The sequence below is a fragment of the Triticum aestivum genome, chromosome 3A, assembly GCF_018294505.1.
Source record: "Triticum aestivum cultivar Chinese Spring chromosome 3A, IWGSC CS RefSeq v2.1, whole genome shotgun sequence".
Lineage (NCBI taxonomy): Eukaryota > Viridiplantae > Streptophyta > Magnoliopsida > Poales > Poaceae > Triticum > Triticum aestivum.
This window is the reverse complement of record NC_057800.1, coordinates 499537740-499565105: the sequence shown is the minus strand read 5'-3', so window position 1 is coordinate 499565105 and position 27366 is coordinate 499537740. Positions and strand designations below refer to the sequence as shown.

General features: G+C 41.5%; 1 protein-coding gene across 1 annotated transcript; it reads left to right on the top strand.

The window, feature by feature from the left end:
• The first annotated feature begins 2570 nt into the window (after positions 1 to 2570).
• LOC123058495 (gallate 1-beta-glucosyltransferase 84A24) lies at positions 2571 to 4313 on the top strand. Its single transcript, XM_044481209.1, has one exon. It carries the CDS (start codon positions 2814 to 2816, stop codon positions 4197 to 4199), a length of 1386 nt encoding a protein of 461 aa, XP_044337144.1. The 5' UTR covers positions 2571 to 2813; the 3' UTR covers positions 4200 to 4313.
• Positions 4314 to 27366: the final 23053 nt, after the last annotated feature.

Here is a 27366-nt window from a genome sequence, read left to right as displayed (position 1 = left end):
TATTTTTCTCAAAATGTTTGAACATGTTTTCATAATTCTAGAATTCTAACAAAATTCACGTATAAAAATATTGATCAAGTATTTTTTAAAAACTGACACTTGCGTGTGCATTGCAAAGGGGGGAATAATATTATTGCATATCAAAAAATGGACTTGGGCTATTGAATGAATAAAATAAAGAATAAAGAATTAAAATAAAAACCAAAAGTACACAATAAATTATAATAAAATGGGTAAGAATAAAATACAAATAAAGATATACAAAACCTAGCAAAAACCCCAAACCCAGAAAGAGGACTGCAAAATTGGTTGCCTAGTGCAAGTGTCCCTTGTGTGTTTGATCGATGAAATGATGCAGTGGGCATTAAACAGCAAATAAGATATTGAACATTGCATGTTACCAATTGTAGTAGAGAGGAATTGCCGTCGTTTTTCTTTTCTTTTCTGGATTTCCTTATTTTTTATTTTCCATTCTCTATTGGTTTTTCCCTTTTTATATTTTCTTACTTTCTTTTCAATTTTCTTTCTCTTTCATTTTAGCCTTTTACATTTATTTTTAATATACCATTTTTACTTTTTCCATTTTCTTAACAGGACTTAAATCTATTTTTTAAATACATGTATTTTTTATTATATGTGTATTATGAAATTCCATGAATCCTTTTAAATGCAGAACACTTTAAATTAGGTGTGCATTTCTAAGATAATTATTTTTCCATAATTACGTTAACACTTTTATTGGAAAATTAAAAATATATGCATGGACGCTTTTTGGAGTAAGGAGAAGATATTTTATTAGACGATTATGTAAAAACTTTTAAATTTTGACTAACATTTTTCTGAATACATGAACACTTTTTTGAAGTTAATATTCATTTTTTTGCAATTTTATAATTTACATTATCACTTTTTAAAAACGTGTTAACATTTTTTTAGTTACATGAAGATGTTTTTAGCATGCGTGAACTTTTTAAAATATTTAATGAACAATTTCCAAAATATGTTTACACCTTTTTGAATTACATGAACAATTTCGAAAATTATGGGCAAATATGTTAGAACTGTATGAACAACATATATAACCTGTATAAAACCTAGCGAAAGGTACCACCCTAGCAACTTACCAAATAAAATACCATTTTTGGTAAGCCAATAAGTGTTTACCAAATGCAATCTTATTTCTCCACACAATCACATTAATATTACTAGATAAATCATGAACTAATTGACTTACCAAATAAAATCATATTTTTTGGTATGTCAATAAATGCTTACCAATTAAGTGTTCGTCAAATAAAATCTCATCTTCTCCATAATCATATTAATGTGGATAGATATATTACAGACAAACGGAATAAAATATTTATGCTTTCATTTTAATGGAAAAACAATTATCTAGTACTCCTTGTGATCCATAATATGTGTAGCAGTTTTTAAACTAATGATAGTTCACCCTTAGTTCAAAACTACGACACTTATTTTGGATAGGAGGGAGCACTAGACACAAAAGTAGCTTGGGTGTTTAAAAATGACAAAAGTAAAACGCTTCGTTCAAAGGTGAGTTGTCATTTGGATCTGAAAGTCGTATGATGTACTCCCTTCGTCCAGAATTACTTGTCATTAAGAGCCTGTTCGGACTACCTCCTGCTCTCCAACTCCGCTCCAGAGCGGAGCAACATGCAGTGTTAGGGCCTGTTTGGGACTGCTCTGCTCCTTAAAATTGAACTCTGCTTCAGAAAGCACAAGCCAAAAAGGGGTAGCTCCACGATATGCCGCTCCGCAAAAAACTAAAATCTGGGGTACAACTCCTAGTTTTTTATGAAGCTCCTCAGGGGGTGCTTCAAAAAACTCTAGAAACTGGAGTTTGGTGAAAATTACCCACCACTGCCACCAGTAAACGGATACTCCTTCGTTTCTCCGCCCTCAACCAATCAAATAGATCCTTTCCACTAAATTTCTCATTCTTGAAGCTGGAGCTAGATGGAAGCCAAACATTTTCTTTGGTAGTGCTACAACTTCTGCTTGAGACTGCTCCAAAGTAAATTTAGTGAAGTGAAACTGATTTTGATGAAGCGGAGCAGTCCCAAACAAGCCCTTAATTTGGGGAGCTGCTAATATGGTGCTCCGCGCTCTCCGCTCATGAGTGGAGAAGTGGAGGGCTACCGAACGCAGCCTAAAATAGATATATCTAACGTATTTTTTTTGTTCTTTGTTGCACCTTTTGTAACATTAAGAGCTTAGATGTGACATCCTTAGAAAACATTTAGAGGTGAGTTAGACAAACTGTTTTAGTTTTACATACATTCATGTCATCATTTTTGGGGAGTATGATGGTACGTGCAGCTGCTGCAGTGGACGCATCGACCAGTTCTCTTTTGTTTTACTTTTATTTTGCGGGGTGACCGGTCCATTATTTGGCCGTAAATTAATGAGCCACTTGGGAAGATCATAGACCAGGTTACATGATCCGGGGTATACGTATAACAGTCGTATGCAAGATATCACAAGATGGAGATGTGTATAGGCAAAAAAACAATGCATCGATACCGCTCAAGTCCTTGATTACTCCAAGTGGGAGCCTGTCATCGGCATCAACGATGAAAGTTGAGAAGTACAGCAGAGCTGAGCTAGATTTGTGGTGACTATTTTTTGTTGCCGTGCTTGTGAGTAGTCTAAAATCCCAGCAACTCCCAACGTTTCGCTGTCAAAAATCCCAGCAACTCCAACAGCAGACGCTTGCGCCAGCGGTAGATCGCCTATTTCAAGAGTGTAGGACAATAGTAGTTGAAGCAGCTGCCACGGACACAATCGCCATGATGACGCCGCCGCCGCCGCCGCCTGTTCAGCCGCACGCCCTCCTCGTGTCCACCCCATTCCAGGGCCACATCAACCCCCTCATGCGCCTTGGCCGGCGCCTGGCCGCCAAGGGCGTGCTAGTCACCTTCACCACCGCTCTCCGAGCAGCCGTCCGCGTGGAGGAGGACGGCGACGGCGACGGCCACGAGCGCGCGGGGTTCCGGTTCGAGCGCCTGCGCGGCGGCGGGCTGTGGGAGCCGGAGGATCCACGGTTCAGCGACGCCGGCGACATGGCGCGCCATGTCGAGGCCGCTGGACCGGCGGCGCTCAAGGAGCTCATCCGCCGGGAGGCCGAGGCCGGGCGGCCGGTGACGTGCGTCGTGACCAACGCCTTCGTCCCGTGGGCGCTCCGCGTGGCTGGCGAGATGGGCCTCCCCTGCGGCATGCTGTGGATCCAGTCCTGCGCCCTGCTCTCCGTGTACTACCACTACGTGCACTCGCTCGCGGCCTTTCCCGAGCCGGACGGCGACGCGTCCGGCCGCTCGCTACTGGCGATCCCTGGGCTCCCGGACCTCGCCATGGACGACCTCCGTCCCCTCCTGATTTACGCCTCCGACCAGGACATGTGGCGAGAGATGCTCTTCGCGGATCTCAGCGTCATCCGCGAGAAGGTATCGTGGGTGTTCGTCAGCACCTTCGACGAGCTGGAGCACGAGGCCGTCGCGGCGCTTAGCGAGCACCTGCCGGTTATACCAGTCGGCCCTCTCATCAAGCCGGAAATCGGCGAAATCGACGGGTCCTCCGGTGACGACGGCTGCATCGCGTGGCTCAACGCGCAGGCGCCGCGCTCGGTGGTGTTCGTTGCGTTCGGGAGCCTCGTGAAGACGGGCGACGACGAGACTGCCGAGATAGCGGCGGGGCTGGCCAGCATGGGCCGGCCGTTCCTCTGGGTGATGCGCGACGACAACCGCGCGGTGCTCTTCCAGGGCACCCTGGACGGCGTCACGGCGGCCACCTTGTGCGACAGAGGCAAGGTCGTCCCGTGGTGCAGGCAGGCGCACGTGCTCGCGCACGGCGCGATCGGCTGCTTCGTCACGCACTGCGGGTGGAACTCCACCACGGAGGCGCTCGCCGCGGGCGTGCCGGTCGTTGCCTACCCGAGGTGGTCCGACCAGAACATCAACGCGAAATTCCTGGTGGATGTGTACCGACTCGGCGTCCGTGCGCCGACGCCGGTGACAAGGGAAGCGCTCCATCTATCCATCGAAGAGGTCATGAGCGGGCCGGAGGCGGGAGCGATGGGACTACGAGCGGCCAGCTGGAAGGAGAGGGCGCGTGCGGCGCTGGCCGACGGCGGCTCGTCGGATCACGGCGTCCAAGCTTTTGTTGACCAGATAAAGTAGACCCCAAGGGAGCGTGCTTCATGTGCATTATTAGTACTATTTAATCTTCATTGTCTTTGCTATCAGTGGAGTGTGCCGTCATCGTCTCGTGATGGTCATTATTATTACTTTTCACCGTCTCGTACAAATAACTGATAAAACATTCCTAATTTTAGTGCATAATAAGAGCCCGCTGGAAAATACGCCAATTTAACGCGCAGAGCATCTTCAATAGACGCTGCAAAATCCATCCAGCGCGCTGGGAATTTCTGCATCGCATGCAGAATATTTGATGCGGGGCGTAAATCACGCTGGACAATTTGAAGCGCGAAAACCAACTGCTCCGCTCCCTCTGCTCGTCCCGCGTCGAGCTCGCAGTTGCAGCCATTCCCTGCAGTGCGCCGCCGCCGACCACCGCCACTTCTCTGCGTGCTCGTCTCTGCTCGTCCTAGCACGTAGCGGAGCCGACGCTGCCCTTCTACTCGCCGGCTGCAGCTCACCGCCTCGAGTTCGCTGGCCGGGAGCGCGTGCCGGCCGGGAGCCGTCGTTGTCCCTTTTGCTAGCTTGCTCCAACGATTAAGGAACCTAAAGCTAGCTAGCTCGCGTTTGCGATTCCAACGATCACGGTAAGCTAGCTAGCGTGCCGTGGCCGGTGGAAGATGATTTGCAAGGTCAACAAGCTAGCTTGCTCCAATCATTGGGAACCTAATTGCGGTTTTTGTTTTGATCAGATGGACTTATTTGTAAATGTTTAGGGATCTGTTTATTGTACTAGATGTATTTGTGGCGTTTTATTTTTTAGTGCGCCTGCTGGACTACTGAGCGCTGTCCGTTGCGCGCTATTTGTGTCTCTACTGGACTCAATCGGCCACAACGCGCTAAAATTACTAAAATGGCACGGTAAAATTATTTTAGCGCGCCGATTTTTTGAGCTTCTGTTGGAGATGCTCTAAGGAAATATCAAAAGTCACGAGGAAGAGGAAGAACATTGGAAAGAGAATGCACACCACTACAACTAACTAGTTGACTGCCCATGCGTTGTCACGGGCCAACAATCATTCCTTCTCTCTATTCTAACAAACACCATGCATCACTTTAGCTGCTCTTTTTCATTAAACTTGTCGTCCATCACATTATCTTCCCATACATCATTTAGTATCTCAATCATTGCCCCTTGCTTCCCATACATCATTTATCCTCTCAATCATTCCCCTTAACTCTATATGTAGCTTCTGTGTCATCATTTTGTTGTCTCACTCTTATTATGTACGCCCTCTAAAGTGAAACACCATAAAAGATGTGAGATATAAGGCGCCTCACTATACTAAAAATAATAAGAAAAGGGGGCATATGGACATGAAATAACGCACGCGCCATTCCAATGTCAGCGCCAGTGAAATGCCACATCCGCTTTGGGCATGCGTCATTGCGAAGCGGCCGCTCTACAGTGGCATGAATGCAGGACAACTGGCGTCTGTCGGGAACGCACATGGGCAAGTGAAGGGGGTTTGGGTGAGTCAGGGTAGTCAAGAGCGGGCATGGTAGCGGTCCGTACGCTCGCAAAGCCCCCCCTCCCACTTTGTCTCCGTTTGTGGGGAAAAGCGTGTCCGGACTGGCCTGCGGACCAATACAGGACCGCGTCCGATGAAAGAACACATCCGAAGGGTTGCTGGCGGTTTGAAGGTCGGTGTTAGAGATACCCTAAGACTTTTTTTGCATCGTTGTCATCACATCTCCTCCACAAGCCCTTCCACTTTGATTCTACAGAATATAACTAAATGAGAACCTCCTTGGTCATTGCATCACCAGTATGTTACGTCGTCACCCTGCTCCAAATCCACTTTGATCGTACTGAAAACAGCTAAATAAGAACCAAGAAAGAAAGAGGTTTACAAAAAACATGTCAATTATTATTCAGCAACTAACCAATGGCTTCGAAATCGGTTGAGAAATAGTTGAAGCCAATCTGTTTTAACCATTGTCAAAGGGATTTGATGAACTTCAAAGAAAATTTCACGAGCACCCTCAATTTGTTCAACCAATTTATGCTTACTCAATAGCTCCAGAACTTGTGGAATATAAGGAATATTATAAAAGCTATACCCTAAAGGTGAATAATTAGCTATGTTTCTTACTATTTCAAAGCATAGACGAATAACCTTTTTGGTTGCTTCCAGGGATGAGACATACAACATGATATAAGTATTCAGTGGCAACTGACTGAACCGTAGTAGAAGAAGCAGAGTTATCCCATCCACTGCTAGCCTAGCATCAGGAACTGGGTCTGGGTCAGCGCCTCCACGGTAGGAACCTACCACACTTGTGTCCCCAGCCAATCTTGGTGGACCGGGGGAGGGGTATCCATTGCCTGTTGCTGACCGCCGTGAAGCAAGCCTCGACCATAGCCCCATGTCCTTGGCCCAGGAAAGCAATCACGACGCCACGTCTGTGACCATCGTCGCCGATGCACTCGATGGTGTGGCAATGTAACGACCACCTCCACCTCGGACCGTGCCCACAAGGAGAAATCTTGCCGCTCGTGGGCATCACCCTGACCGAGCCCAACCACACCTGCCCGAAGTAGGAACCACCGTCCCACCTCGAGCCTAGATCTGGTCCGCCTGAGCACGAGCCCTAGATCCAAGGCCAGGCCATGAGATCCTTGACGTTGATGTCTCTACAAGATTGCACCGCCTTCACCACGCCCATTGCCTCGACCTACAAGGATCTCCGCCACCACCCCGTGTTGCCCGCTCTACACCAGCCGCCAAAGGAGATGGCTTGAACAAAGCCAGCACGCCACCGCCAGGCCGGGTGCACATCCCACCACGCCCAAGCCCTCCGCCAGCTGGATCCAAATTGGAACAGACCAGGCAAGCCGGAGCCACTCCTGCCACGCCCAAGCCTCCGTGGCAGATCACTCCCCACCAGAGACCCAGAGGTCCTCTGCCCACACCTCGCGCCACAAGCTAAATCCTAGCTACAACCCTGTTGAATCTGGCCAGGACTTGGCCCACACGCAGCTGCCCGATGCCAACACAACCTCATCCACCGCACTTCGAACGGGCCCAACATATTTATAAGGCAAAAAAAGTAAGTACTGTTAGAATTGGAAAAAAATACCAGATAATAGGTGCAAGTTGCTTCATCTTCTATTTATTCTTCAATACCAAACAAGGTTTTATTTATTGGATTTCCAGTAAAGCTACATTTACATATGAAAATACAGATGGAACAATATAAAAGGAACGTAACATAGCTTATCATTGGTGGTCTTAAAGAAAGAGCAAGTATATGACAACAATATCTATGCATTTATGAATTGAATATGTAGATTGAATTAGATAGCTACAAGTAACAAACTAAAAGATAACTCACAAAGTTTCAATAAAATTGCAAGTTATCTTATAGTATTACTCATATTAGAAACTTCATGCATAGGTTGCTGGATAGGTTGTGAAAATGATCATTTTTTCATGGACTCATAACACATAACCATACCACGTTCACATGTTTATGCACATGAAGAAAACTAGATACAACTGTGTAAGTTAAGAGAATGCGGGACTGTATCCTTCAACGTATTATTGGATAAGCCCCTATAGGAAAAAATAGAAATATTTCATAAATGAGAATCAATCTATAGATTATTTGTCATGGGCCTGCATATTGCAGATGCTTAGGGCCTAGAAGCTACACTGAACGAAAGCCAGCAGGTAAACAGGAGGAAGCTTCGACCTTTCAGTCGGCATCCAGCGCACATCACTAGCCCCGAACGGACCAAGTAATGAGATTGGTTGTGTCCAATGAGGAGCCGACATGTAGGTGTTTATTGATTTTTCTTTTAGTAGCTTTTTCTTACTCCATATGCTGGTTGCTTTTGGGCAGATTGTAAATTGAACATGAACCATGTATCCTCCTCTGCTCTGATTCTACCTGTTGCTGCCTATACCCAATCTTTTTGTTCTTTTCTGCTCTAGTTCCTTGATCTGCTCCTTTCTACTTGCTGCTACAAAGGTCGGGTCTTTAACATTATTTAAACATGGAAAGTGAATGTGCACCTAGTAAATGTCAGTGAGTGTGCCAGTATATGTGCATCCAATTCAATTCATAATTTTTTTGCTGACGAAACTAATCTCCAAAACAGTGTGGACTAAATTGTTTTAAATTGCAATGATGTGGAAAACTAAAAAGCCAATTTATTACATCACCAATAACATCAAAAGAGAAGTATTTGAACTGGCAACGAGGCTGAATATAAATTTGGAATTTGTATATGTTATGAAAATTTATATTCTTACATCTACTTTTTACCTGATCCCTTTTACTCAAAGGTAAAACATGCTACAAAATTTAGCATGTACATTTGCACATGCAGTTAGGGGCTAGGGGCAAGCTACAAAATTATTCAGTCTAGCTTTAGTATATATTCATCTAAACTATGATTCATTCACAACCACATCAATTTGTCATACTGAGAAAGAGAAAGCTCTAATGCTTAATGCTTATATTTCTGAAAAATTGGTGGTCCAACACAGCATGAAACAACGATACAAGATGTAACACGAGACATAAATCAAGGTCCTCCCTTGCCATGCTATAAGCTCCATATGAAATTCATCAATGTCCATCAGCCTTATCCACCACAATATAGCCCTGACACACAAACAATAGAGATGCAGGTTTAGGGATATGTCATTAGCACACACCAAAAGAATCTGTATTAACAAGTTCATTCAATCCCAACCGCCAATTCCTGAAGCCAACTTATCAAATCAAATCAGTAAGTTGGCATGCTCAATAACAAATTAGTAAGAGAGCCCGACGAACACGGCAAGCCAAAGAACAATGTGGACTAAATTATTTTAAATTGCAATGACGTGGAAAACTAAAAAGCCAATTTATTATATAACCAATAACATCAAAAGAGAAGTAATTGAACTGGCCATGAGACTAAATATAAATTTGGAATTTGTATATGCTATCAAAATTTGTATTCTTACATCTAATTTTTACCTAATCCCTTTTACTCAAAGGTAAAACACGCTACCGAATTTAGCATGTACATGCACACATGCAGTTAGGGGCTAGGGGCAAGCTACAAAATTATTCAGTCCAGCTTCACTATATATTCATCTAAACTATGATTCATTCACAACCACATCAATTGTATGCTGAGAAAGAGAAAGCTTTGATGCTTAATGCTCATATTTCTGAAAGTTTGGTGGTCCAACACAACATGAAACATTACCGGTACAAGATGTAACACGAGACAGAAATCAAGGTTCTCCCTCGCCGTGCTATAAGCTCCATATGAAATTCATCAATGCCCATCAACCTTATCCACCACAATATAGCCCTGAGACACAAACAATAGAGATGCAGGTTTAGGGATATGTCATTAGCACGCATCAAAATAATTTGTATTAGTAACTTTATTCAATCCCAACCGCCAATTCCTAAAGTCAAATCAGTAAGTTGGCATGCTCAATAACAAAATAGTAAGAGAGCCCGACGAACACGACAAGCCAAAGAATCTTCGAGAACTTGTCCACTTCTTTTACAGCCATCTCGCCCGTCGGAGCTTCATACCTGATGTACCTTCTGCTTCGCTCCATCTGTTCGAGCTACGCCTGCCCAAGCATGACCCAACCTAGCTTCGCCTTGTTACAAGGTGTGTCAGCGGATGGGAAACAACCACCTGAGCTGGGCGGATGAGAGGCCACTACTGGATATCCGGATGTCGTTACAAGCCTCTCTCCATCACCTCTCATTGTTCCAAGACGCCACTGGATCCCATTCCTCGGTTGCCGTGAGGCTGCCGGTGGAGGGACATGCAACGGCTAGGGCATAGCGGCAGGGGGCATGCTTAGGTTTAATGGTCGTCATGTGTTAGGCCGCCGGGGTCGCCAATGGGGTGGTGGTCCATCTAGTGGGGGCATCAGCATCACTAGCGTGGAGGCGGCGTGGCGGGGGTGGGAGAAGGCGGCGCTCCTTTTTTCTTTCACTCCATCGTGGATTGTTATGCAAAGAGATTGCATTATTACCCGAAAACGGGGAGATAATATGCCGATTATTCCATCAGGAGAGACCTGGGCGAAGGAAAGAGATCTGATGTATGATTGGAAGCGAAACAATCGAAACGAACGACGTACCATGACCTACCATCACGACCGCAGACTCCTCTTTAGGAGTAGAGATTGGGAGGCGGGGATGGGTGTGATAACCCACAAGTATAGGGGGTCAATTGTAGCCTCTTTCGATAAGTAAGAGTGTCGAACCCAACGAGGAGCTAAAGGTAGAACAAATATTCCCTCAAGTTCTATCAACCACCAATACAACTCTACGCACGCTTAACATTCACTTTACCTAGAACAAGTATGAAACTAGAAATACTTTGTAGGTGTTGTTGGATAGATTTGCAAGATAATAAAGAGCGCATGAATAAAAAGTAGGGGATGTTTAGATAAAGACACAACTAAGTTAGGTTTAGTAGAGAGCTTTTTGTCACACAAGAAACTTATTTGTCCCTAGGCAATCGATAACTAGACCGGTAATCGTTATTGCAATTTTATTTGAGGGAGAGGCATAAGCTAACATACTTTCTATACTTCGATCATATGCACTTATGATTGGAACTCTAGCAAGCATCCGCAACTACTAAAGATCATTAAGGTAAAACTCAACCATAGCATTAAAGTATCAAGTCCTCTTTACTCCCATATGCAAACAACCTGCTTACTCGGGTATGTGCTTCTGTCACTCACGCCACCCACCATAAGCAAATCATGAACGTATTGCAGCACCCTACAGCGGGGATCCCTCATGCTTGCGTGACATGGAGAGCACCATAGGATAGCACCAATAATAAAACATGCAACTCAAACCAATCACGATCATCAATTAAAGCATAGGACAAAACAGATCTACTCAAACATCATAGGATAGCCATACATCATTGGGAAATAATATATAGCGTTGAGCACCATGTTTAAGTAGAGATTACAGTGGGTAAAAGAGGGGTTACACAGCTGCATAGAGGGGGAAGAGTTGGTGATGACGACGGTGAAGTTGTTGGTGAAGATTGCGGTGATGATGATGGCCCCGGCGGCACTCCGGTGCCACCGGAAGCGAGGGGGAGAGAGCCCCCCTCCTTCTTCTTCTTCCTTGACCTTCTCCCTAGATGGGAGAAGGGTTTCCCCTCTGGTCCATGGTCTCCATGGTGTGGGAGGGGCAAGAGCCCCTCGAGATTGGATCTGTCTCTCTGTCTCTCTCTATTTCTGCGCTCCCTGATTCTGCCCTTTCACCATTTCTTAAATTCCCGGAGATCCGTAACTACGATTGGGCTGAATTTTGGACACGATCTCTATTCGGATATTAGCTTTCTTGCGGCAAAAGAAGGCACTAACTGCCTTACGGGGTGGCCACGAGGGCCCAGGGCGCGCCCCCTGCCTCGTGGCCCCATCTGGCATCGTCCCACGTTGATTCTTCTTCCCAAAAATCACATATATTACAAAAAATTCTACGTCAGTTTTTATCCCGTTTGGACTCTGTTTGATATGAATTTTCTAGGAAACAAAAAACATGCAACAAACAGGGACTGGCACTGGGCACTGGATCAATGTTAGTCCCAAAAATAGTATAAAAAGTTGACAAAAGTATAGGAAAGTTGTATAATATTGGTATGGAACAATAAAAAATTATAGATACAACGGAGGCGTATTAGCATCCCCAAGCTTAATTCCCGCTCGTCCTCGAGTAGGTAAATGAAAAAGAAGACAATTTTTGATGTGGAATTCTACCTAGCATAATCTTAATCATGTAATCTAATCATGGCATGAATATTAAGACACGAGTGATTCAAAGCAATAGTCTATCATTTGACATTAAGACAATAATACTTCGAGCATACTAATAAAGCATCATGTCCTCTCAAAATAACATAGCCAAAGAAGGGTCATCCCTACAAAATCATATAGTTTGGCCATGCTTCATTTTCGTCACACAAAATGCTCCCATCATGCACAACCCCGATGACAAGCCGAGCAATTGGTTCATACTTTTTAACGGGCTTCAGCCTTTTAAACCCTCACGCAATACATGAGCGTGAGCCATGGACATAACACTATAGGTGGAATAGAATATGATGGTGGAGTTTGTGTGGAGAAGACAAAAGAAAAGAGAAAGTCTCACATCGACGCGGCTAATCAACGGGCTATGGAGATGCCCATCAATTGATGTCAATGTGAGGAGTAGGGATCTCTATGCAACGGATGCACTAGAGCTATAAGTATATGAAATCTCAAACTGAAACTAAGTGGGTGTGCATCCAACTTGCTTGCTCATGAAGACCTCGGGCATTTGAGGAAGCCCGTCATCGGAATATACAAGCCAAGTTCTATAATGAAAATTCCCACTAGTATACGAAAGTGATAACTCAATGAGACTCTCTATATGAAGAACATGGTGCTACTTTGAAGCACAAGTGTGGTAAAAGGATAGTAACATTGTCCCTTCTCTCTTTTTCTTTTATTTTTTGTTTTTTTCTCTTTTTTTGGTGGGTTTCTTTGGCCTCTTTTTTTATTTGGGCTTCTTTGGCCTCTTTTATTTTGATAATCTCACATGGGACAATGTTCTAATAATGATGATCATCACACTTTTATTTACTTACAACTCAATATTACAACTCGATACTAGAACAAAGATATGACTCTATATGAATGCCTCTGACAGTGTACCGGGATGTGCAATGATCTAGTGTAGCAATGACATCAAAAAACGGACAAGCCATGAAAACATCATGCTAGCTATCTTATGATCATGCAGAGCAATATGACAATAAATGCTCAAGTCATGTATATGATGATGATGGAAGTTGCATGTCAATATATCTCGGAATGGCTATGGAAATGCCATGATAGGTAGGTATGGTGGCTGTTTTGAGGAAGATATAAGGAGGTGTATGTGTGATAGAGCGTATCGTATCACGGGGTTTGGATGCACCGGTGAAGTTTGCACCAACTCTCAAGGTGAGAAAGGGCAATGCACAGTACAGAAGAGGCTAGCAATGATGGAAGGGTGAGAGTGCGTATAATCCATGTACTCAACATTAGTCATAAAGAACTCATATACTTATTGCAAAAGCTTATTAGCCCTCAAAGCAAAGTACTACTACGCATGCCCCTAGGGGGATAGATTGGTAGGAAAAGACCATCGCTCGTCCCCGACCGCCACTCATAAGGAAAGCAATCAAAGAACACCCCATGCTTCAAATTTGTCACACAACGTTTACCTTACGTGCATGCTACGGGACTTGCAAACCTCAACACAAGTATTTCTCAATTTCACAACTACCCACTAACACGACTCTAATATCACCACCTTTATATCGCAAAACTATTGCAAGGAATCAAATATATCATATTCAGTGATCTACAAGTTTTATGTAGGATTTTATGACTAACCATGTGAATGAACAATTCATGTCATCTCTCTAAATAGATATAAGTGAAGCAAGAGAGTTTAATTCTTTCTACAAAAGGTATGACCACGCTCTAACAAATATAAGTGGAGCAAAAGAGCATTCTATAAATGGCGGTTTTCTATGTGAAGAGAAACAGGCAATCCAAACTTCAAATGATATAAGTGAAGCACATGAAGCATTCTATAAAGTCATACTCAAAAGATATAAGTGAAGTGCAATGAGCATTCTATAAATCAACCAAAGACTATCTCATACCAGCATGGTGCATAAAAGAAAAGTGAAAACTAAATGCAAAAGATGCTCCAAGATTTGCACATATCGCACGAACGAAACGAATCCAAAAACATACCAATACTTGTTGAAGAAAGATGGGATGCCTTCCGGGGTATCCCCAAGCTTAGATGCTTGAGTCTCCTTGAATATTTACTTTGGGTGCCTTGGGCATCCCCAAGCTTGAGCTCTGTAGCGACCCGACCCGAATGGGTCAAGTCTCTGTGCTTAAGTGTCATCCCTGGATCGGTATGCTGACACACACAGTACTCGAGGATTTATAACAGAGGTAAATCACATGTATAAGTAACGTAAATACTATTACCTCAAATCCAAAATAGCGGAAGTAACAAGGTTGTGGATTCCCATCAACACCAACGGCAAAGTTGAGTGTAGAATCGTAACCCTAACGTATCACTTACTCGTCGTAAGAAACCTGCAACATGAGACGTTGCAGCCCGAAACGGGTCAGTACATTGAATGTACTGGCAAATTCACACCATAGAGAAAATGATGAATAAAGGCTATCACTACATGCATATTTGGCTGGTGGAAAAGCTCTATGGTTATAAGGTTTTTGCGAAAAGCCAATTTTTCCCTACTGCAAAGGAATAAATTTTATTTAACTATCATGGTGGTTGTTGAACATTGAGAATGGTTGATAGCATTCTCAATCCCAATTAAGTAACATCATTAAACCCAACAATATTCATTTAAAGTAAAGTGATGAGATCAACAGGATAATCCAAGAACTAGATACTCAAGATGTCCATAACCGGGGACACGGCTAACCATGATTAGTTTGTTACACTCTGCAGAGGTTTGCGCACTTTTCCCCACAAGACTCGATCGCCTCCGTTTGGTTTCTCGCACTACAGGGTGTTTGAGAAGACGGACGACCGAGACACAGTCTTTCAGAAGCGCTAGCACCTTACGACGGGTAGACCGGTACACCTACTTTCCCCTACATCTGCTAGTCTACCACTGTAAGAGTTCGCACAACTTACTCAACTATGCCAGAGCCCATAATGGCTTGTGGCTGCACACGGAAGTTTCTAGTATGAATAATCTCATGATCCCTTTGAGCCTGGGTGGCGATCCAAAAGAAAACAGGCAAGTCCTGGAAACCCTAGGTGCCTCAATCCACCCAGATGTGTGTTTAAGTTGCCACCTTAGATAAATCATTAATTATCAATCTCACATCTGTCATGGATATCACTCACCCAATCCACGTCTACTAGCATAGCATGACATAGTAAGCAAACGTAGAAGTAACTCCCAAAGGTTTGAATGCAGGGCAATAGGTTCCTACCTCATCAACTACTTCTCATCCCACAATTTAATTAGATCCTAATCATGCAATGTGTGAGGATTGATCTAATGCAATAAAACTGGGTTGTAGAAAAAAGGTATGATCAAAGTGTGAACTTGCCTACAATGTTGATGAAGATGATTCGCACTCATAACTCTTGATAGCTCTACTCGTCACACTCCGGTCAATCTATCGTAAGCAAGCAATAGTAACCACACATAAGCAATCACTCAAAAGATCAGAAAGAACGAAGAAGACGATTCGGAAAACATCAAAACCAAGCCAATAGTTCTTGCAAGATAAAACAATTTCTAACAGTACCAAAATTATGTGAATTTGGCCTTATTAGAAAGTTTAGGTCAAAAGCTTCGATATGCAAAAAGAATCAACTCAAACGGAGCTACGAAACTCAAGTTATGATCAAACGAAGTTTGAATTCAAATCTGGTCTAATTCAAATTTTAAACTTTTCAAAAACATGTTTGAGTTGGATTACTGGATAGAGGGGATTATAACGAAGACGTGGGCGTTGGTTTCGTTGGATTTGGACTAACGAGTAAAAAGTTATGGCTATTTGAAAAATCAGGGTCAAGCTATTTTACGGAAGAAAAAATAGCTGCAGGCTAGGGTCTAATGTATAAATACGTAGACTAATTGATAATCTAATTATTTTATCATGTTAGTCAAAAAACTACAAAAGTATAAGAAGAAAAAAAACAAAGAAAGATACCTTTATAAGGCAGACAAAAGATGACTTTGAAGAGAAGAGAAAATTTCTAAAAGTCGCCGTCAAAGAGTAGAAATATATTTTTCTTAAATGAATCTAGTCAAACCAAAATATTGATTTAACCCGAATCGGATGATTTTTGGAGGCTTTATGGGTCTATATTTATTGTTGGAAAAGAGGTTTAGAGGTCAAAGACTAGGCAATGTGGGACTAAACATAGACGAAAATATACGAAACAGAAAAAAAAAGGCGATGGGCCTAAAGGCCGTCGGCCGGCCGCAGCGTGCGCGGTGCAGTTTTTTTTTTTGGAAAATCCGGCCTAAGAAAAAAAAACTGAAAATGCTGGCTGGGCCTGGCCCATATAGGATAAAGAAAAAAAATAAGGCGCCCGCTGGTACTATGATGCGCACGTGGGCGACAGTTAGCTTCAGGCGCGCGTGGAGTTTTTTCTTAAACAGAATGCGATAAACAAAGAAAACGAAAATGAAAATAAAACTTTATATAGGAATATTATATATCAAAATTTTTAGAAAAAGATTTCCTACAACTTGAACATTTTTGTAGCACCAAATATAATACTCAAAAATTCAGATAAATCAAAGAGTGCTACTGGTCTATTAAAATCCAACAAAAATCATTTTAAAAATACCAAAATGATTTTAAATTAATTTTTCTCCAATTTTCTAATGTAGGGAATCATGTTACCCTAATTTCCATATATTTTATTTTTGGAGAAAAATAATTTGAATAAAACTCAAATAAATCCAAATTGAAAATTAATTCCAAAAGGACTTGAAATTGATCCTTTGAAACTCCCAACTCATATTTCATAATTTGAAGAAGTCATTTTATCTTCTCTCATGAAAATCATTGAGTTGCATAAAGTTTCTGAATTGGAAAATATTTCCCAATGGAATTCAAATATTTTTCAAACACCCTTTTCATTTTAAATGGAAGAAGTCATGTCATCTTCTCTCTAGGGTTTTGTGTTGAAAAGAATTTGAATTCATGGAGATCAGAAAGCAAATATGAAAGTTTGGGAAAGTCCTTTTATTCCCTCTCATTTAACTTTCAAAAGTTTCGAATTCACTCACTTTTAGACAATCAATCAAATCTATCTATTTATTATAATATTCCAAAATTTAGAATTTTGGGATGTTACAAGCTCTTGCCTCTCCTCCTTCTCTTCACATCGAGACCTCCTCGATCTTCGAACACTTCATCCACACAAAACTCAACACAAAACTCGGTAAGACCCGTTAGTATAATAAAGCAAGTCACTACTCTAATATTGTTGCAAACCAGTTCATATTTTGTTTTTCACTGTAGATACTGTAATATAACTTTTCCATGGCTTAATCCACTGATAGAAATCGATAGTTCCATCAAAAGAAGCAAACAATGCATCAAAAACAGAATCCTAGATGGGAGAAGGGTTTCCCCTCTGGTCCATGGTCTCCTCGCCCCTCCGAGATTGGATCTGTCTCTCTGTCTCTCTCTGTTTCTGCGTTCTCAGATTCTACCCTTTCACCGTTTCTTATATTCCCGGAGATCCGTAACTTCGATTGGGCTGAAATTTTAACACGATCTCTATCCGGATATTAGCTTTCTTGCGGCGAAAGAAGGACATCAACCGCCTTACGGGGTAGCCACGAGGGTCAGGGGCGCGCCCCCCTTGGGCGCACCCCCTGCCTCATGGGCCCCTCGAGCATCGTCTCGAGTGGATTTTTCTTCCCAAAAATCATATATATTCCAAAAAAAATCTCCGTCAGTTTTTATTCCGTTTGGACTCCGTTTGATATGGATATTCTGCGAAACAAAAACATGCAACAAACAGGAACTGGCATTGGGCACTGGATCAATATGTTAGTCCCAAAAATAGTATAAAAAGTTGCCAAAAGTATATGAAAGTTGTAGAATATTGGCATGGAACAATAAAAAATTATAGATACGACGGAGACGTATCGGGATCCCCAAGCTTAATTCCTGCTCGTCCTCGAGTAGGTAAATGATAAAAAAGATAATTTTTGATGTGGAATGCTACCTAGCATAATCTTGATCACATATCTAATCATGGCATGAATATTAAGACACGAGTGATTCGAAGCAATAGTCTATCATTTGACATAAAAACAATAATACTTCAAGCCTACTAATAAAGCAATCATGTCTTTTCAAAATAACATGGGCAAAGAAAGTTATCCCTACAAAATCATATAGTCTGGCTATGCTCCATCTTCACCGTTTCTGGAGATCCGTAACTCCGATTGTGCTGAATTTTGGACACGATCTCTATCCGGATATTATTTTTCTTGCGGCGAAAGAAGGGAACCAACCGCCTTACGGAGTGGCCAGGAGGGCCCAGGGCGCGCCCGACCCCCTGGGGCACGCCCCCTGCCTCGTGGCCCCCTCGGGCATCATGTCGCATTGATTCTTCTTCCCAAAAATCACATATATTCCCAAAAAATCTCCATCAATTTTTATCCCTCTTGGACTCTGTTTTGATATGGATTTTCTGCGAAACAAAAAACATGCAACAAACAGGAACTGGCACTGGGCAGTGGATCAATATGTTAGTCCCAAAAATAGTATAAAAAGTTGCCAAAAGTATATGAAAGTTGTATAATATTGGCATGGAACAATAAAAAATTATAGATACGACAGAGACGTATCAGGGTGCAGCCAACGAAGTCGCATAGGTCGTCATCTTCCAGGAAGACGGTGCCCCGCGGGAGGTCGGCATCGACCAGGAAGACAGCGGCGGCGCACAAGCCTAGCTTCTGAGCGGGCTGCCTATGAGCGGAACCGTTCACTTGCCAAACAGGATGAAACAACCCGTGGACAAGGGTGTTGGTGTGATGAAAAAAAACGACAAAAAATCACGAAACAAATAACAAATTAAATAGGTACATAAATGCTTTCATGATGAGGTGTTTCTAGAAAACTCGTTATTTGTTTCCTAAAATAATTTGCATTAATAATAGAGATCGATTGATTTGGATAAATTAGGAAAGTTTAGTCCGTGATTTTTTGCACGTTAGGAAAGTGCTGCTTTGCTAAAAAATGAAGAGAAAAATAAACCAACGTGGAGAGTGGTGGTGGGAGGGGAGACGAAAAAACTAGCGAAAAAAACGGTTGAAAGTGGCGGGACAAAAATAAACTGTACTATTCAACCAACTCAGATATTAGGAGTAGAGATAACAGAAGATACTAGATCAAATAGTACACTAGATAGATAGATAGATAAATAGATGCTCCTCATGTCTAATATACCGTCACCAGAAAAGAAGAAAAATAATACTCCATCTAAACATGTTTACACCATCCACTACACCGTGAAAATGGAGTATATTTGCAAATGGACTAATAATAGTTCATCCACTATATTGCCATTATCTTTAGAACAAAAAATAACTTGAAATTAACACTAGTTCATCCTCCTGCATCCACTACACTAGTACACCCTCCTACATATATTGCAACTAACTTTAGAACATAAATTAGCACTGTTCACCCTCCTGCATCCACTCCACTAATTTATCTAATCAAGCCACTATTAACTCCATTGTCATTAACTTAAGGATGAGAACAGTGGATGCACTAGTGGATTTACACTATGCAAATGGACTGGTTCATTGATAACCCACAAGTATACGGGATTGCAACAATTTTCGAGGGTAGAGTATTCAACCCAAATTTATTGATTCGACACAAGGGGAGCCAAAGAATATTCTCAAGTATTAGCAGCTGAGTTGTCAATTCAACCACACCTAGAAACTTAATATCTGCAGCAATTGTTTAGTAGCAAAGTAATATGATAGTGATGGTAACGGTAGTAAAAGGTAACAGTAGCAAAAGTAATATTTTTGGTGTTTTTTAGTGATGATAACAATAGCAATGGAAAAGTAAATAAGCAAAGAACAATATATGGAAAGCTCGTAGGCAATGGATCGGTGATAGAGAATTATGCCGGATGTGGTTCATCATGTAACAGTCATAACCTAGGGTGACACAGAACTATCTCCAATTCATCAATGTAATGTAGGCATGTATTCCGAATATAGTCATACATGCTTATGGAAAAGAACTTGCATGCCATCTTTTGTCCTACCCTCCCATGGCAGCGGGGTCCTAGCGGAAACTAAGGGATATTAAGGCCTCCTTTTAATAGAGTACTGGACCAAAGCATTAACACATAGTGAATACATGAACTCCTCAAACTACAGTCATCACCGGGAGTGGTCCCGATTATTGTCACTTCGGGGTTGCCGGATCATAACACATAGTAGGTGACTATAAACTTGCAAGATAGGATCAAGAACTCTCATATATTCATGAAAACATAATAGGTTCAGATCTAAAATCATGGTACTCGGGCCCTAGTGACAAGCATTAAGCATAGCAAAGTCATAGAAACATCAATCTCAGAACATAGTGGATACTAGGGATCAAACCCTAACAAAACTAACTCGATTACATGATAAATCTCATCCAACCCATCACTGTCCAGCAAGCCTACGATGGAATTACTCATGCACGGCGGTGAGCATCATGAAATTGGTGATGGAGGATGGTTGATGATGACGATGGCGACGGATTCCCCTCTCCGGAGCCCCGAACGGACTCCAGATCAGCCCTCCCAAGAGAGTTTAGGGCTTGGCGGCGGCTCCGTATCGTAAAACGTGATGAATCCTTCTTCTTTATTTTTTTCTCCCCGAACACGAATATATGGAGTCAAGGTTGAGGTAGATGGAGCTCCAGGGCGCCCACGAGGTAGGGGGGCGCGCCCAGGGGGCAGGCGCACCCCCACTCTCGTGGCTAGGGTGTGGGCCCCCTGGCCCTGAACTTTTGCCAGTATTTTTTATTATTTCCAAAAATAATCTCCGTGAAGTTTCAGGTCATTCCGAGAACTTTTGTTTCCGCACATAAATAACACCATGGCAATTCTGCTGAAAACAGCGTCAGTCCGGGTTAGTTCCATTCAAATCATGCAGGTTAGAGTCCAAAACAAGGGAAAAAGTGTTTGGAAAAGTAGATACGACGGAGACGTATCAACTCCCCCAAGCTTAAACCTTTGCTTGTCCTCAAGCAATTCAGTTGACAAACTGAAAGTGATAAAGAAAAAATTTTACAAACTCTGTTTGCTCTTGTTGTTGTAAATATGTAAAGCCAGCATTCAAGTTTTCAGCAAAGATTATGAACTAACCATATTCACAATAACTCTTAGGTCTCATGTTTACTCATATCAATGGCATAATCAACTAGCGAGCAATAATAATAAATCTCGGATGACAACACTTTCTCAAAACAATCATAATATGATATAACAAGATGGTATCTTGCTAGCCCTTTCTGAGACCGCAAAACATAAATGCAGAGCACCTTTAAAGATCAAGGACTGACTAGACATTGTAATTCATGGTAAAAGAGATCCAGTCAAGTCATACTCAATGTAAACTAACAGTAATGAATGCAAATGACAGCGGTGCTCTCCAACTGGTGCTTTTTAATAAGAGGATGATGACTCAACATAAAAGTAAATAGATAGGCCCTTCGCAGAGGGAAGCAGGGATTTGTAGAGGTGCTAGAGCTCGATTTTGAAATAGAGATGAATAATATTTTGAGCGGTATACTTTCATTGTCAACATAACAACCAAGAGATGGCGATATCTTCCATGCTACACACATTATAGGCGGTTCCCAAACAGAATGGTAAAGTTTATACTCCCCCTCCACCAACAAGCATCAATCCATGGCTTGCTCGAAACAACGAGTGCCTCCAACTAACAACAGTCCCAGGGGAGTTTTGTTTGCAATTATTTTGATTTGATTTGCATAAAGCATGGGACTGGGCATCCCGGTGACCAGCCATTTTCTCGTGAGTGAGGAGCGGAGTCCACTACTCTTGAGAATAACCCGCCTAACATGGAAAATACAGACATCCCTAGTTGATACATGAGCTATTCGAGCATACAAAACAGAATGTTTATTTGAAGGTTTAGAGTTTGGCACATACAAATTTACTTGGAACGGCAGGTAGATACCGTATATATGTAGGTATGGTGGACTCATATGGAATAACTTTGGGGTTTATGGGATTGGATGCACAAGCAGTATTCTCGCTTAGTATAGGTGAAGGCTAGAAAAAGACTGGGAAGCGACTAGCTAGAGAGCGACAATAGTCATGAACATGCATTAAAATTAATCAGCACCGAATGCAAGCATGAGTAGGATATAATGCACCATGAACATAAATATCCTAGAGGCTATGTTGATTTTGTTTCAACTACATGCGTGAACATGTGCCAAGTCAAGCCACTCGAATCGTTCAAAAGAGGATACCACCCTATCATACCACATCACAACCATTTTAATAGCATGTTGGCACGCAAGGTAAACCATTATAAGCTCCTAGCTAATTAAGCATGGCATAAGCAACTATAATCTTAAATTGTCATTGCAAAGATGTTTATTCATAATAGGCCGAATCAGGAACGATGAACTAGTCATATTGACAAAAACAAGAGAGGTCGAGTTCATACCATCTTTTCTCATCTCAATAAGTTCATCATATATCGTCATAATTGCCTTTCACTTGCATGACCGAATGATGTGAATAATAATAATAGTGCACGTGCATTGGACTAAGCTGGAATCTGCAAGCATTCAATAAACAGGAGAAGACAAGGCAATATGGGCTCTTTTATCAGATCAACAATAATGCATATAAGAGCCACTTTAACATTTTAATTATGGTCTTCTCCTATCGACCCCCAAAGAAAAGAAAAGAAATAAAACTATTTACACGGGAAAGCTCCCAACAAGCAAAAGAAGAACATGAAATATTTTTGGGTTTTCTTTTTAATTACTACTACAAGCATAGAAATTAAAGCTAGCTAAAAGCTACAACTACTTTTTTTGGTTTTTCTTAAGGTTTATCAAACACACAAGAAGAAAGCATAAAAAGGAAATAAACTAGCATGGATGATACAATGAAAAAGTATGAGCACCGACAACTAGCAATGAGTGTGTGAACATGAATGTAATGTCGGTGGGAAATACGTACTCCCCCAAGCTTAGGCTTTTGGCCTAAGTTGGTCTATTGCCACGGCTGGCCTGGCGGATATCCAAAGTTGTAACTGGGGTCGTACTGAGATGCAGTAGTCATTGCATCGTGGGTTGCAGCTTGGAGGCGAGCTATCTCAGCCCTCGTCTTATACTCTTCCGCCTCCTCTCTGGTTATAAAATATCTCCCTTTTGCCTGAAAGTCAAAGAAAGTAGAAGAAGGGAGAGCGACGTGATAGGTGTGTCGTCTGTCAAAGATTAGTCGGTACTGGAGGAATTGATCGTTCCTCTCAACAAAATGATGACGAACCATAGCCTCATAATCCAAATAAGCAGGAGGCAACTCAATATCATCCTCACGTATGGTTATACCAAGAAAATTAGCTATACGGGTTGCATAAATTCCACCGAAAAAATCTCCATTAAATCTATCATGATGCAACCTACATGCAACAATGGCTCCCAAATTATAAGATTTATCTCCTAACACAGCACTCCTAAGAATACTTAGGTCAGGGACACACATATGGCATGCTTCATCTTTACCATTTATGCACCTACCTATGAAAGAGCAAAATAATGTATAGCAGGAAAATGAATGCTCCCTATGGTAGCTTGTGCTATATCTCTAGATTCCCCCACAGTTATACTAGCAAGAAAATCTCTAAATTCAGATTTGCGAGGTTCACTAGCACTCCCCATTGTGGAAGTTTGCAAGCAGTGGTAAAATCCTCTAAGTCCATAGTATAAGAATTTTCATAAAGATCAAACAGGACAGTTTGAGAATTGCGTGAAGATGAAAATTCAAACCTCCTCACAAAGGAACTAGTGAGATAGTGGTACTGGCGGCACTTTTCCTCCTCGAAGCTCACAAGATCAGCTTTACGCAAATATGCGCTAAATTCTTCCTTAATTCCTGCTCGATCCATGAAGTCCTCTAAAGGCCATTCACAAGGCCGCACTGGAGCGTCCCTTGGTGGCTCATCATCAGCATCACGCATTGCAAGCCTGGGTCCTTGCTTCCTTGAAGAACCACCTTGGTACATTTTCCTAAACATATTTTTTCTTCTGAAAAATTTCTGAATTTTTTTAGTAACCTCAAAATAAAAGTAAACCAAACTCAACAAAATTGATAGCAACTACTCCTACAAGTGCCTAGAGCATATATCATGCATTAGAACTACTTGGAACCATACAAATTTGACATGCAAGCTCAAGAACATGGTCACCTAGGCAGCACAAATTTGCAATGAATAAAGCACTAGAACAAAAACTAATTGGACCAATGGAGGAGTCACATACCAAGGAACAATCCCCCAAAGCAGTTTTGTGAGAGGTGCTTTGAGCAAGGAGATCAAAAATCGCAGCAAAATGAGCTAGAACTCGTGCTTGAGCTGGATGGTGATTTTTTTGGGGAGAAAGAAGAAGTGTGTGGGTGCAGGAATAAGTGGAGGGGAGCCACCGTGGGCCCACGAGGCAGGGGCGCGCGCCCTGGACCCTCGTGGCCAGGTGCTTGCTCCCCCTGCTGTGTTCTTAGTGCCAGATATTCTCAAATATTCCAGAAAAAATCATATTTAAATTTCAGGGCATTTGGAGAACTTTTATTTTTGGGGTATTTTTATATTGCATGGATAATTCAGAAAATAGACAGAAATTACTACTTTTGCTTTATTTAATATAAATAACAGAAAGTAAAAAGAGGGTACAGAGAGTTGCATTTTCTAACTTCATCCATCTCATGCTCATCAAAAGGAATCCACTAACAAGGTTGATCATGTCTTGTTAACAAACCCATTCCGAATAACATGGAACCAGAGAAATTTCGAATAACACTAGGTTACCTCAACGGGGATATGGACATCCCCAACAATAAGAATATCATATTTCTTCTTGACAGTAGGTAGAGGAAATTCAGAACCTCCAAAAATAATCGATGGAATTTTTCCAATAGAATTGATACTGTGGACTTGAGGTTGTTTCCTCGGAAAGTGTACCGTATGCTCATTACCGTTAACATAAAAAGTGACATTGCCTTTGGTGCAATCAATAACAATCGTCCTCGGGAATATCAAGAATAACAAAGTCCGTTAAAATAGTAATGTTTGCAACCACAACGGGCACATCCTCACAAATACCGACAGGTATAGCAGTTGATTTATCAGCCATTTGCAAGGATATTTCAGTAGATGCCAACTTATTTAAATCAAGTCTACGATATAAAGAGAGAGGCATAACACTAACACCGGCTCCAGGATCACATAAAGCAGTTTTAACATAGTTTCTTTTAATGGAGCAGGGTATAGTTGGTACTCCTGGATCTCCTAGTTTCTTAGGTATTCCACCCTTAAAAGTATAATTAGCAAGCATGGTGGAAATTTCAGCTTCCGGTATCTTTCTTTTATTAGTGACAATTTCTTTCATATACTTAGCATAAGGATTCATTTTGAGCATATCAGTTAATCGCATACGCAAAAAGATAGGTCTAATCATTTCAGCAAAGCGCTCAAAATCCTCATCATCCTTTTTCTTGGATGTTTTAGGAGGAAAAGGCATGGGTTTCTGAACCCAAGGTTCTCTTTCTTTACCGTGCTTCCTAGCAACAAAGTCTTTCTTATCATAACTTGATTCTTTGATTGTGGGTTATCAAGATCAACAACAGGTTCAATTTCTATATCATTATCATTGCTAGGTTGAGCATCAACATGAACATTATCATTAACAATATCACTAGTTTCATGTTCATTACCAGATTGTGTTTCAGCATCAGAAATAGAGATATCATTGGGATTCTCAGGTGTGTCAATAACAGGTTCACTAGAAGCATGCAAAGTCCTATCATTTTTCTTTTTCTTCCTCTTAGAAGGACTAGGTGCATCTATATTATTTCTCTGAGAATCTTGCTCAATTCTCTTAGGGTGGCCTTCAGGATACAAAGGTTCCTGAGTCATTTTACCAATTCTAGTAGCCACTCTAACAATATAGTCCTTATTCTTACTATTCAATTCACTGAGCAAATCATTTTGAGCTTTAAGTACTTGTTCTACTTGAGTGGTAACCATAGAAGCATGTTTACTAATAAGTTTAAGTTCGCCTTTAACATTAGCCATATAATCACCCAAGTGTTCGAGCATATCAGCATTGTGTTTTAATTCTGTACCAAAATAAGCATTGAAGTTTTCTTGTTTAGCCATAAAGTCATCAAACTCAGTCAAGCATGGGCTAACAAACTTAGTAAATGGGATTTCAGCTTTATCATATCTATAGAGAGAATTTACCTTTACTACCTGTGTCAGGTTATCAAGACCATGTGTTTCTTTAATAGGCGGTAAATTAAGACCATGTATTTCTTCAATAGGAGGTAAATTCTTAACATCTTCAGCTTTAATACCCTTTTCTTTCATAGATTTTCTTGCCTCTTGCATATCTTCAGGACTGAGAAATAGAGTACCCCTCTTCTCCGGAGTTGTTTTAGGAATAGGCTCAGGAATTGGCTCCGGAGGTGTCCAATTATTTTCATTTGCCAACATATTATTCAATAGAATTTCAGCTTCATCTGGTGTTCTTTCCCTGAAAACAGAACCAACACAACTATCCAGGTAATCTCTGGAAGCATCGGTTAGTCCATTATAAAAGATATCAAGTATTTCATTTTTCTTAAGAGGATGATCATGCAAAGCATTAAGTAATTGGAGAAGCCTCCCCAAAGATTTTGGGAGACTCTCTTCTTCAATTTGCACAAAATTATATATATCCCTTAAGGCAGCTTGTTTCTTATGAGCAGGGAAATATTTAGCAGAGAAGTAATAAATCATATCCTGGGACTACGCACACAACCAGGATCAAGAGAATTAAACCATATCTTAGCATCACCCTTTAATGAGAACGAAAATATTTTAAGGATATAAAAGTAGCGAGTTCTCTCATCATTAGTGAACAGGGTGGCTATATCATTTAATTTAGTAAGATGTGCCACAACAGTTTCAGATTCATAGCCATAAAAAGGATGAGATTCAACTAAAGTAATTATATCAGGATCAATAGAGAATTCATAATCCTTATCAGTAACAAAGATAGGTGAAGTAGCATAAGCAGGATCATATTTCATTCTAGCATTCAGAGTTTTTTTGTTTAAGCTTAGCTAATAATTTTAAGATCACTTCTATCATTGCAAGCAAGAAAGTCTCTTTTAGTTTCTTCATCCATAACATAGCCCTCAGGCACAACAGGCAATTCATATTTATTAGGAGAGCCTTCTTCATTACTTTCATCAGTATTATCAGTTTCAATCATTCATTCTCTCTAGCCCTAGCAAGTTGTTCATCAAGAAATTC

Bases quoted from the DNA above. Each gene is read 5' to 3' on its own strand.
- LOC123058495 (XM_044481209.1), top strand. From the start codon at position 2,814: ATGATGACGCCGCCGCCGCCGCCGCCTGTTCAGCCGCACGCCCTCCTC.